The 12,283-nt window shown below is 40.6% G+C and overlaps 2 protein-coding genes across 6 annotated transcripts in view; both read right to left on the bottom strand.

The window, feature by feature from the left end:
• The window catches only part of poln (polymerase (DNA directed) nu), an 83,400-nt gene that overhangs the window by 70,764 nt on the left and 353 nt on the right, over positions 1 to 12,283 (bottom strand). For 4 of the 5 annotated variants that reach the window (XR_002058849.2, XR_002058848.2, XM_019353503.2 and 1 more), the window contains exons 2-6: positions 4,984 to 5,181; positions 4,372 to 4,447; positions 2,930 to 3,295; positions 1,515 to 2,728; positions 143 to 261 (exon numbers count right to left, since the gene is read on the bottom strand). Coding sequence is in view for 3 of the 5 variants with exons in the window: in XM_019353503.2 (XP_019209048.1) it covers positions 143 to 261; positions 1,515 to 2,728; positions 2,930 to 3,295; positions 4,372 to 4,447; positions 4,984 to 5,110 (1,902 nt within the window). In the remaining 2 variants the exon portion in view is untranslated. Of the gene's footprint in view, positions 1 to 142; positions 262 to 1,514; positions 2,729 to 2,929; positions 3,296 to 4,371; positions 4,448 to 4,983; positions 5,182 to 11,123; positions 11,186 to 12,283 lie in introns of all 5 variants that reach the window. The other variant, XM_025905394.1, reaches the window with a different exon arrangement.
• Positions 5,654 to 10,844, bottom strand: haus3 (HAUS augmin-like complex, subunit 3). Its single transcript, XM_019350653.1, has 5 exons — positions 9,843 to 10,844; positions 9,542 to 9,751; positions 7,537 to 7,769; positions 6,605 to 6,839; positions 5,654 to 5,881 (listed from the first exon to the last, which is right to left on the bottom strand). The coding sequence occupies exons 1-5, from the start codon at positions 10,842 to 10,844 to the stop codon at positions 5,654 to 5,656; spliced, it is 1,908 nt and encodes a 635-aa protein (XP_019206198.1).

The raw sequence follows: 12,283 nt of genomic DNA, 5'->3' as shown, positions 1-12,283 counted from the left end.
TCATGTCCTCTACCCATCTTACTGATTATGTGAGCTAAGTAGGCATAAATTAAGCTCAGCATTTATGCCCTATGAGCATTACCTAGGGTTGCAATGTAAAGCAGTTTTTGTAATTTTGCAACATTTCTCTTATGAAACTTACTTTTGCATTGTCATGCTGCTGCTGGCTGCTACTGAGACGGGCAGCTCTAATCCTCGACCCATTAGCCCCACACTCCTGGGACAATGTTGGCATAGCTCCCCTTTCTCCCTCTGAGTTCCCTAGAAGAGGATGTTAGAGTATTTTTCATCTGTTCATCACTTTTCAAGTCAGTCCTCAATCAATAAACCAGTTCTGTTATGTAAGCATGTTTGAGGCAGCATGTATGGATGCTTACACAGTGTGTGTCGGACCTTAGCAGTGAGATAGGAGAAGGTCAGACAACACTATAAATCTTAGCTAAGAGCAAGCTGACGTTTTGCTACGACACCACTTCCAACTTGTTCGAGAGTGTTTGTGCCTGTGTGTGTGTGTGTGTGTGTAGAATGTGTGAGACTTGACTCGGCATTGTCTCTGCAGCTGAGACTCAAGCATCTTCACGCAGCTGTAATGTGAGCAGGCACAAAGTCTCCCGTCAGTGCTGAGTCTCTTCAGCCCTGCCATGTCATCAGTGCCACATCGAAGAAAGAAAAATGGCTGAGAGCCACTGGAACTGATGTCTGACACAACTTTACAAGCTTTAGCACCCCCTAGAGTTGCTTTTTCTAATCCAACCATAGCTAAAACAGTCCAAGTTTTATTTTAATCTCATTTTTTCCAGGTTAAATCATACAGCAGACACTCTATAGAACTGAGAAATGAACCTCTTTCATTTTAATTACACGTCAAATATTGTTTGTATGATGTTATACAAACCTATACTTTATAGTCTCTTCGGAGCCTTTCAAAATCTAAACACGCACTCAGTCTCTGGGGTGAGTTGTAGGGGAAACAAGCATATTCAACAGATATGATAGTGTCACTGATAGTGATTATAAAATCAAGCATAGTTTTATTTCAGGCTGGACAAAACTCCACCTGAGACATCACCTAATCCTCCTTTACACTTCCAATTGTAACAAAAAGGACATGTTATTTAAGCTGCTTTAGTCTGTATAGTTACTGTGTATCTACAAGTCACTTTACAACCCATCTCCACACCAGCTCCTGCGTTCAATCTGTGTCTGACTAATATCTGATATGTGTCTAATATGTCTTGTCATTGCAGCATGCTATGTTGCTGCTCTCCCTGCCTCCATTTAGTATAACAAATATTAAACCAAATGGAAATATCTCTCTTCTTTTGACTATACTGTTCCTGACTGGACTAATCTTGTGATTGCCACTCTGTTGAGCATAACAATCATAAACCTTGAATTAACCTATTCAAATTAGCCATTATGAAGGTAAAAATCAGTGGTAAACCCAATATAAGTAAACCCCATTCAATGTCAGGATAATCATATTACAGAAACATCACTAGCAACACACTTACCTGCAGATTTATTCTCAACATCACTGTCCACAGCTGGCACTTCCTCTGCCTCTCTGTCTTCTCCCCCTTTTCCCTCTTCAGTGTCCATTCTGAGAAACTCTTTAAGTTTTCCATCATGTGTCTCACACTGTCCCTGCTCCATCTGATGATCAGTGTTTGCCATTGTTTTATTCTTATATGTAACTTCCATTTTGGCCTCCATCACCTCTGTCTTTTCTATGTTTTCAGCACTGTTGTCCTGGAGGCTGAAGCTCCTGGCCTCAGACTGCTCCTGAGTGAGGTCGTTCTCTGCTGTGTTGCATTGGCTCTCATCCTGGAGTCCACTTCCTAAAGATACGGAGATCTTTTGTGGATTTTCATGTTCAACTGTTGTTGCTTTATTCTCAGTATCAGGGGGGCGTTCAGTTTCTTTGACTTCAGAGGCACTGACTATATCTTCTAAACCATTTTCTTCATTCTCCCCACGTGTTTCTCTTTTAGTGCCACTGTCAACAAAATTGTCTCTGATGTCTAATGAGTTCAAATGACTTTTAACTGTGGTGTCTTCGACGGTTCTCAAAGGCACAACTCGCTCCATTTCATAGGCAGATCCTTTTGCATGAAGTACACTCACATCTCGATTTCCTCTCTCTTTCCTTGCAGCTTCATTTACTGCGTTTTGAATTTCATGGCATATGTTTGAAATCTGTCTGGTTCCCAGCTCAGTGATATGTTCTGTATCTGCTATCAGCACGTCATCTTCCTCCCCAACTATATTTCTCATCAACTTGGGTAAATGTGCATCACAACAGTTCTCCTGTCTTGTAATAAAGACGCTAGGGGGTAGATGTGCCCTTCCCGTGTTGATTGCCCTTCCCAATGTTTCAGATTCTGACTGCTGGTATAGCACAACTCTGTCTCCTGCTCCACCACTGGCTGCTTCAGTGGGGTCAGATAGAGGCTGCTTCCATTTTAATCGACTTCCTGGAGCTCCGGTGTCTTGTAGTTCTCTGGCCATATGCCAGCTTTCTTTACCAGCCTTTTCTGTCTGTGCACCTGATGTCTTGCTTTCTCTCCCTACATATATTTTAAGGCAAGACGATACTGGATGACAAACTGCAGCAGGCTCCTCTTTATGACAATTAGATTGTTCTGTTGTTGGAAGCATGATGTCAGGATCTTCATCGTCTGGAAATATATTCAAGATGAAAGGTGGTCTGATTTCTTTTGTTGAGCTGCAAGTGAAAAAAAAAATAAGCAGAGCAGAGCAGTGTCAATACATGCTAAACTTAAGTCTCTCGTAATATCACCCAAATTGGCATAGTTTTAATATATCAAAGTGCAATTCCTAAAGCAGTGTTAATATAGTTTGGCATTCTTTTAAACATAAGTAGTCTATGCAATAAAACTGTGTGTTTATTTGCTTTGTGTCTTACTTTCTCCATGCTGTAGTTTCATGTTCAGAGAGCCTCTCTGGTATTTGGAAGGAGAGGGTATATCTGTCTCCATGACAGAAAGTTGCTGGCGTCTCAGGAACCTCATGCTGAGAAAATGACAGAGACTGGCTGGACTTGTAAGCAGGGGGTTCGGAGCACTTTCTGTGGGAATACGTCTGTGAGTACTGATAATAGGCTTCAGTCTGCATTTGGAGAGAGAAATCCCAGTAGGAGGAAGAACAGGAAGCCTGAGATGACAGGGAGCTGTCTGGTGTCTGTGAGTACTGATAGACGGCCAAGGTCTGAGCGCTCTGCCTCTCACTGGAGGAATTATAGTGAGAGGTGGAAAGGGAAGACACCTGGGGCCTGGACCACAACATGGAAAACCAATTTCTTTTACTCTTGAATTAAACATAGTACTGTGTCAAAGTCTTGTATCACCCATCATTTCTTTAGACTTTGCCAAAGAAATGGGAAATAGACACAGAGATATTTTGAAATGTGTGCAAACAGCCATGGCAACACAGTATATGAGATAACAGTCTGCATAGTTCTAATGAGCTTAGAAAATCAATATTTGGTATGACCACCTTCATTCATCATCACATCCTTAACTCTTATACGCAAGCTTTTGTGTCCTTTCTTTCACTATCCTTAAGGAGTTGTTCTCCAGGCTTCTTGAAGCACACTCAAAGCTCTTTTTGGCTGCCTTTAGATGATCCCACACTGCTTTAATAATGTCGATGTTTGGTGTATGGGGAGGAAATTCCCTGACTGATAGTGTTTACTGCATTGGCAGTGTGTTTGAGATCACTGTCATGCTGAAAAATGAAGCTGCTGGCAATCAGATGCTTCCCAGGTGGTATTACATGGTGGATCAATATCTGATGGTACTATTCTGTGTTCATAGTTCCACGAATTTTCACAAGATTGCCAAAACCACTTGCCGAAATGCAGTCTCAAACCATAAGGGCTGCATCATGTTTTACTCCATCATGTCTTACAGATGGTTGTAGACAATCACTGATGTATCTCCTGTTGTTCTCCACAAATATTGATGAATTTAACCAAAAATTTCACATTTGGATTCATTACTCCATTAAGCTCTATGGAAATGAATTTTGTAAGTTGCTAAGTGGTCTGTTATGTGTAGAAACAACACTGCTTCATCTGTTCGTTAAGTGACGTATATTGCTTGAATGAGTCAGTACCTTAAAAGGCATTCCTCTGAAAATAGTTAGGTAAAAGGATTGGCCTGATAATGAGTGAAGAAGCAGCCAAAGAAAAACTTTGGAGAACTATTGCTCAGGACCACTTATAAGGGGTGGCTCATGACTTTTGCACAGTATTGCACAATAACGATGAGTAATAATCATTAGGATCAGCTGAATATTTTGTCGAGGTGTTGATAAAGCTGATATCTGAACATTAATCTGACTTACTGATTTGTGCATCTCTCCTCCTGACTCCAGCTGCTGTCAGCCCAAGACTCCCTCTGGCTGCAATTATACGTCTCCACTACCACATGCACATCAAAAAGAGCACAGAACTAAATACCGAGAGCGTTATATAACTTGTATGCAAGGCAAACTGAGCAGTAAAATGTTAAAGTAGATGGGACCTTCTTTAAATATTCTTCTTCACATCTGCACTTACCAGCAACTTATATAACATCTATTATAATCACTTGCAACAGCACTCCCGCAAGTTGTATTTTCACAAAGCTTCAGTCTCTCTGAGTTTTCTTGTGTTTCAAATTCATACATAAGTTCTATATTTTGTCCCCCTTATTATTTTTTATGAAGTGTTTCCCAACTTTTTCCTGGTATGCCTTCACCCCCAGATTTTGTCATTCAGTAACAGTAAAAAGCGACCCGACTTGAAATAAATGCCAGCACAAAAGCTTCAGCTGATTTTTTTCCCCCTTTGATAAATCCTACTGTAGTGTGTTTCAGAACATATTATTCCCCCCTTAATCCATGCGACCCAATGCTGTCTGTAGTTTGAGAACCACTGGCATACAGCAACAAGCTCAACTTGTCTGTGCTTCTAACCTGCCTGACTGGAGTAGTTTTGGTTGCATCTGGCTCCACGCAGACTTTGGGCCCGCAGAGCAGCCAAGACCTTCTGGGCTGCCCGTGACAGGGGTAATTTATACAATCTGTTGTTGGACCACTCCATCTCATCCCTAACAGAGCAACTTAGCTCTCCCACTGTGCCTGCAGAGCTTTGATTCTTCAGCTATAAAATGCCTGAATAGGACAAAGAAGAGAGCTTCTTCAGTGATAAACAGGCATGCTTTAAACTGGCGTTTAAAAAAAAAACAACAAAAAAACAAAAAAAAAAGGAACAGAAAACAAAACAAACAAACAAAAGGAAAACATTTTCCAGGAACTTTCGCCAAGTATACTGACAATAACGAAGAAGTAATCACAAAGCATTTATAATAAAAATTAAAACTTCATAAATATAGTATTTCACTTTATTTAACTGATGACTGGATACAAAGAGAAGAAACAAGAATTTCTGAACATCAAGACTGAACAACACAATCATGGAAGCTTTTCATTTATGAATGTTTACATGAATTAAACACATGAATATAAACAGCTCCATCTCCAACACACAAAAAATGAAACTAGGTTATCAGCACAAATCATTTTTGTTTTTTCAGTTCAAGCACAGAGAGATTGCCTGAGCCGCCTGTAAATAATCTCTGAAGTTTTACTGCTGCCCTCTCTTTGCAGACATTTTCCCTTCCAGATCTTCAACTATTTTCTGCAGCAGTCGGGCATCCAAGTGAAAGTAGATATACAATTCCCTCTCCCGCCTGAGGAGGGCATTACGCTCCAGCTGAGAATGCTTGGTTTTAATTTCTCCCAGAATTTCTTGCATTAGTTGATGCAAACGCTGCAGCTGAGACTCTGCTTCCATGAGCTTTGCTGTAAGCTCCTGAACAAAAAAAAACAAAAAATTATGAGGGTGGATGAGAAACAAAGATATAAGCACAGACCACACAAATAACAGATGCATAAGTAATTGTAGCTGCTGTTGTTGTTGTTGTTGTTGTTGTCATATCTAATTACATTTATAAGCCCCGCTGCAGGGCCAGAAACACAATACCATATGAACACATCTATGCAGTTTACTATAGTTGTGGGACAATAAGCCTAGATTTATGTAAATTTACATTAGTTGGTTTATTAAAAATATTAAGAATTACTGTCACAAAGCCTATATAGTTAATTCTATGGCAGCATTAAAAAGTGCACATTCAGCTTTTACAACAGATTTTTTTCAGTCCACTTTCTATGAAGGCTGAACTTATAACTGCTGAAATGAAGTGGAGATGAATAGCTAATAGTGATCTGATATTAAATCCCATGCCATGCAGTAAAGCTGATCCTCTTGTGAACAATTTATTACACAGTTCTTCTGTGCCCAACAAACAAATATACTTCTTGACAATTTAACATGTGTGGAGAAATTCAGAAAACACACCATGCTACCAGGTTATTCACCAATTGTGTCAAGTATTAGGTCTAAAAATCATCTGACTCACACGAAGGGCTGAGTGAACTCTGTCATCTTCGTTAACTATTCAAACTATAAACTGAAAGGAAACACACCCACCTGTGCACTGGGGCAAAGGAGCTCCTGGTCAGTTAGACGTACCTGTGGGCCCAAGACCAGCTGCTGGAATTCAGTGTACATGGCCCTGTGAAGCGCCTCACAGTCGCCATAAAGACGAGCTGCTGTGAAACACTGCTCACGGCCAGCGCCAGCCAGAGCATCTTTGATCAAATGGAGGTTGTTTGTTAGATTACTAGCAGCTTGGTCCAACGCTTCATATGTTCGAAAAGGCTCTGATCGACTGTGGTCTGAATCATAGTCAAGAATCTGAAGGAGTCTGGGGAAAAGGGTGGAAATGACACCAAGTTATTCCAAAGTGATACAGCCTGCATTTATACAAGGATCCAAAGGGTCATAAGCCAAAAGCAGAGTGCTGAGGTGAGTCTGTACTCCTGACTTAGGTCTGCAAACAAGAAGAATGCCACCTAACAGCTGCTAGGGTGAAGTACACATAAAGATGTGCTGAAGCTAGCCATGGGGGATATATGGAGTTTCAGGTTTGATACTCAAACCTTCTGTTGGTGAGGGGGACCTAATCAAAAGACTCAAAGAAAAAGCTAAAAGTAAATGAACTGAGGGGCAGCACCAAGACTCAGTGTAAGATAAAAGGATATTTTGAACTGTTAAAAATGCAAAGCTACTCTAGCAGAGTTTGAAAATAAAAATTGTAAGGCTGGAGATCTACATTTGTATTCATGCATACACACACATCCACACACACACCTTCATACTTATATGAAGGTTGAACTGATGTCGACAGGTACATTTAATCATGTTTGTCCAGTTTTTGAAAGGGCAGCTAGTGTTTGTCAAATGTGCATGTGGTAAAACTATTTTAGAATAAAGAAAATTAACACACTACGACAGCTGGCTGAACTTAAATGAATATTTATCTGTTTGGCTCATGCTTTTTCTGTCTATAATTTCAGCTCTAAAAAAAAAGCCTATAGTAAATACAGTTCAAATCTTCTCACCTGCTGAAAGCTGCATCTTTAGAGCTGATGATAGGGTTGGGTTTAGGGTTAATTATCAGGTCAGGATGTGCCAGAGAATTGATCCGGAGAGACACTTCTTCACCTTCCTTTTTCAGTTTGCTGTTAACATCAGACAGGTGCTTCTGACACGTCTTCCACCTTCTTAACTCCATCTCCTGAGCCAGGAGGACCAAGTCAAAAGAGGCTTTCTGACGGAGCAAGTAGTCTCGGACCTGGGTGGACAGGGTTACACTTGATTTAGTTTGATGGATTCCAATTCCTAAAAGGACATGTAATGACAAGGAACGGTGGCTCCACAACTTTCTTAAATCTTACTCAAATTCCACAATACAGGTGACTGTTGACAGACAAAGGACCAAATACATGAGGACGCATACGAATATGCTAGCTTACAACCATTGCCTTAAAGTTTCAGCTGTTTTGTTCAGGGCAGTTTTTTGGTGCCCAAAATAAGAAAAAAAACAAGCTATGGGCTTTTAAAAATGTTGTGTTTTCAAGGATCACATATCAAGAATATCATTAGTGTTTTATATGAGGTTTCAATTTCACTATTATTGCTTTTCAACATCTGGGCCTGACCTCTTACCTGTCTGAGAGACAGGCTGAAAAAGAATTATCTCACACTAAAATCTTGTAATGTAATAAACACAGTATAAACACTGTCTCATAGTGCTGGGCGATATGACGATATATATCGTCATGGACGATAAAAAAGTGTCTATCATGCCATTTGTCTTCTATCGTTTCTAACCCTAATTTTATAAATTATTACATAAAATATATCATTAACCCTTTACAACTGGTCGGAGCAGGCACACTCCGTTTTCCCTAACTATTTTTAAATCCCTGTAGAACTGGAAACACGTAAGGTAGCGCAATAATTTTTTTTGCATATGAAACCGTAGGAGTTGTACTTACATCTTATTCCATTAACTTGCCCTAGATCACGGTTTCCTTCCACATATAGCTTTGCAAAAATTGCATAAAAAGCACTTCCAGCAACAAAAACATAATATTCCAGAAACACGCTTTGCCGATCCGATCAGCTGTTCATAACACTTCCTACATTGGAATATAAGTCAGCGTGAACTATCGCATGTCCGCCATTACCTGTCCGAAACCGGAAGTGACGTCATTTTCGCGCAAAATGTAGTTTTTTACCTTCAAAGCCTATGTTGGTGTTTTTAAAAGTCATGTTTGACTTTATGCTTTTCTGTATCGTTTCTGGGAGGCTTAGAAGTCCAATTACACTGTTGGAAATAGTTTATTTTGATGCACATGCTGTTTTTTTGCAAATTTGCATTATAATATTTATTTTCATTTTTCCTGTAGTATATAAAAATTTGTGTATCTCAAAAATAAAACTATGAAGACACTCAAAATAAATTATTTGGAAACTATTTTGTGCAACTTTTTTGTATTTACAGTTTTGAGGGATAAGCCTCTTAAATTTCTCTAACTAGAAATGTATGTAAAACAAACCAATAACGATTTTCAATTTTTTTGTAGTTTATTGCACTTTTTTGCAATTTATGTAGTTACTATGGACTTAATGCATACATATTATTAAAATTTGGGCTATAACGGTTGTATTGATGTATAGCAACTTGAAATTCTCCCACAAATGGCACTACAGCATGTAAAATGTAAAGATAAGGTCTGGCTCTATTTTCTCTTTCATAAAGTTAAAAGTATAAAAAAATGATATTTTTCGCAAAGAAACTCCGTCTTGTGGTTTTGCGACATGGTGCTGCTTTACATGCACCCGGATTTGCGACATGCTTTACGGTAACTCAAAACAAAAACTGCACCCTCTCCACTCGCTGTTTACAGACTGCATACTTTCCAGATGACCACAGGTCAGGTGGTATATTGTGATATATATCGTTATCATGATATAAAATAACTCATATCATGATAAATATTTTTTCCATATCGCCCAGCACTAGTGTCTCAGAGTGAAATTGGTGGAGTTGCTGCTAACCTGATTCTGTCTGGAGGTGTAGTAGTCCTGCCTGGCCACTTGCAAAGCCAGGTCTCCCCTCACTACTGGTAAATTAAGCAGTCTGGCTGACTCCCTCAGGGCAGCAGGTACTGGTCCATGAAGCAGAGCTTCCAGCTCCGCTTCCACAGCCTGCAGCTCCTTTCTGGACACAACCTCACGCACGTGTAGTGAGGAGGAGGTGGAAATGCTCTGGTAGCATAAAGACAGATGTAAGAAAGCACTTCATAGAGGAAGACAAAGCATTAATAAGCCACAAACAGTCACAACATGTTTACTTTACCTTAGTATGAGAAGACTTGTCTGACAGCCAGTCTAGTCCAGCCCTGACGCTCTTCTCCTCAGCCATAGCCTGCATCAGTTGGTGCTGAGCAACAATATGAGACCACTGAAGTCTGGCCATCTCAGTCCTCCTGCGATCGACCAGCCGCTCCTCCCCCTCGTGCCCATTCTCCTCCTCTTTTCCATCTTCACAAGAACTGAGGTCAAGGACCTGGAAACGCTCAGAACAGGAACTCTCAACAATGGCTGATATGCCCTGGAAAAAATGTTTCTGTGTGAAGGCAGCAAGTGCTTTAGTGTTGAGCTCCTCCTGATGCAGGTATGGATCCAAGGAAAGCTGAGAGAGGAGAAAAGTGGGCCTTTGGGAAACAGGAGGGTCTGTATGGTCTTTTCCCTTTGGTTTGGCTTGTGGCTGAACTGGAAAATACGATGCAAGATTGCCGACCTCATCTGTCAGGGTTTGTAACAGTGTGTTGGTGTCAGCATTCTCAGCTCCAATAGAAGAGTTGGTCTCGTTGAGCTTACGTGAAGTGCTCTCCAGCTCTGCAGTGAATCGCAGGTCAACATCTGCACGGGAAGTGGCGACAACCTGCAGCTTGTTATAACGTCGCTGCTTCAATTCTTTCTCTTTACGTAAGGCCTGGAGCTCTGCCTCCAAGTCCTCTATAGGGAAATCCTCCTCTGCGGCAAACATAGATGATGAAGAGGATGACCCCAAGATATTACCAGTGCTCCCATCTGAATTTCCAATGGTTTTAAGAACTTCACTCAAGGCTGTTTCATCCAAAATTGGTTTGCCGGACTTTTGTAGCTCCTGAAAGGCACGTGCCTCCTCTGGGGTGAGGACGTTGCTCTGGTTGAGAGTCCGACAGACAAACCGCAAGAAGTGAAGGTTCTCCGGAGGACAGTCAAAGAGCCAGTCGAACTCTGAGGCCTTCAGTGATGATGAACCAGGATAACCCAGGCGGCCTAGGGCCTCCACAAACTGTCCACCGTCTAACATGTTTAACCTGTGTCCCCCAACACTGTGCTAATCAGTCATGCAGCAACACAATGGAGTTCAAAGAGGATTAGATGGATGGCATACAAGGCAAGGAAAATATACAGAAAAGCATAATTCTGGCACCTTTACACACTAAGGATATCTTGTGTTAAGGTCCATTTTTTCTGGTCAGCTACATTATCAGTTCAAAATACTGCATTACACATAAACACTGACTGAAAACACAGTTCATTATCGGTAAAGAAAATGATTTAAAAAAAAAATCTAATTGCACATAACTGTAACCCTGGAATGAATTCCCTAGAGCTTCAGTACTTCATCATGGCATTTCCTAACGTTCCCTGTAAAAAAAAAAAAAAAAAAAAAAAAAAAAAATCACTCGAGCCATTTCTTCTTCTTCTTCTTCGTTCAGCTGCTCCCTTTATGGGTCGCCACACCAAAATTCTCTCCCTCCAATTCATCCTATCCCAAGCATCCCCGTCACTCCTTCGCTACATTTAAGAATGTTCTCTGAGGTCTTCCTCTTTCCTTCCTGCTGGGCAGCTTCATCTTCAACATCCGTTGTCCAATATATCCACTATTCTTCCTCTGCACATATCCAAACATGTCGTTGCCTGGCATCTCTAAACCACTCAATCTGAGCTGACATACTCATTTCTAATTTTGTCAATTCTGGTCATTCCCCAAAAAATCTTAACATCTTTAGCTCAGCCTTCTGTCTTTTGTCAGTGCCACTGTCTCCATACCAATGCCCTCTTATAAATCTTCCCTTTCATTCTTGCTGGTACCCTTCTGTCACAAATCACCCCTGACACTCTCTTGCGCACTGTCTATTGCTTTGGATGGTTGGTTCCAGGTTTTTAAACTCACTAGCTTCACCATCTCTGCTCCTCCCAGCTTCACTGTCACACCCGTCTCCCTCATAAATGTATTGTATGGCTTCCACTGACTCTTATTATTCTTCTCAACAGGATCTCTCTGACCTGCTCCCCACAACACCTCTAAATTAATATGATAAAAGCCTCCATGACATCATAAAAACAATTTAGACTTAACAATTACTTAAGAAATTCTGTATTCAAAATATTTGTATAAAGAAATGACTAGGAATCCACAACATTACAAAAATATATAATTGATCCTGTACCTGATACTGACAGCTAATAAACGAAAGCATCTGAGCTTTAGACAAAAACACCGATAGCACTGACGGCTCTGATAACATCAGACAAACTATGTATGAAGTACAGTAATATATACTTAACGTTATGTTTTCACTGAGGAAGGATTGGCTGTCAGTGAAATGTTTTGGGCTAAAAAGAGAACCGAAACATGCGGTGCTCCTATTCTGTTACAACTAGCTACCGAGCTAGCTAAACAAACCAGCCGTTGTGCACTAGCCAGTAGATGGCTAGATAGCGTAAGTACGCATATAAAAC

This window comes from Oreochromis niloticus, linkage group LG3 (genome assembly GCF_001858045.2).
Source record: "Oreochromis niloticus isolate F11D_XX linkage group LG3, O_niloticus_UMD_NMBU, whole genome shotgun sequence".
Classification (NCBI taxonomy): domain Eukaryota; kingdom Metazoa; phylum Chordata; class Actinopteri; order Cichliformes; family Cichlidae; genus Oreochromis; species Oreochromis niloticus.
This window is presented reverse-complemented; position numbering and strand designations above follow the sequence as displayed.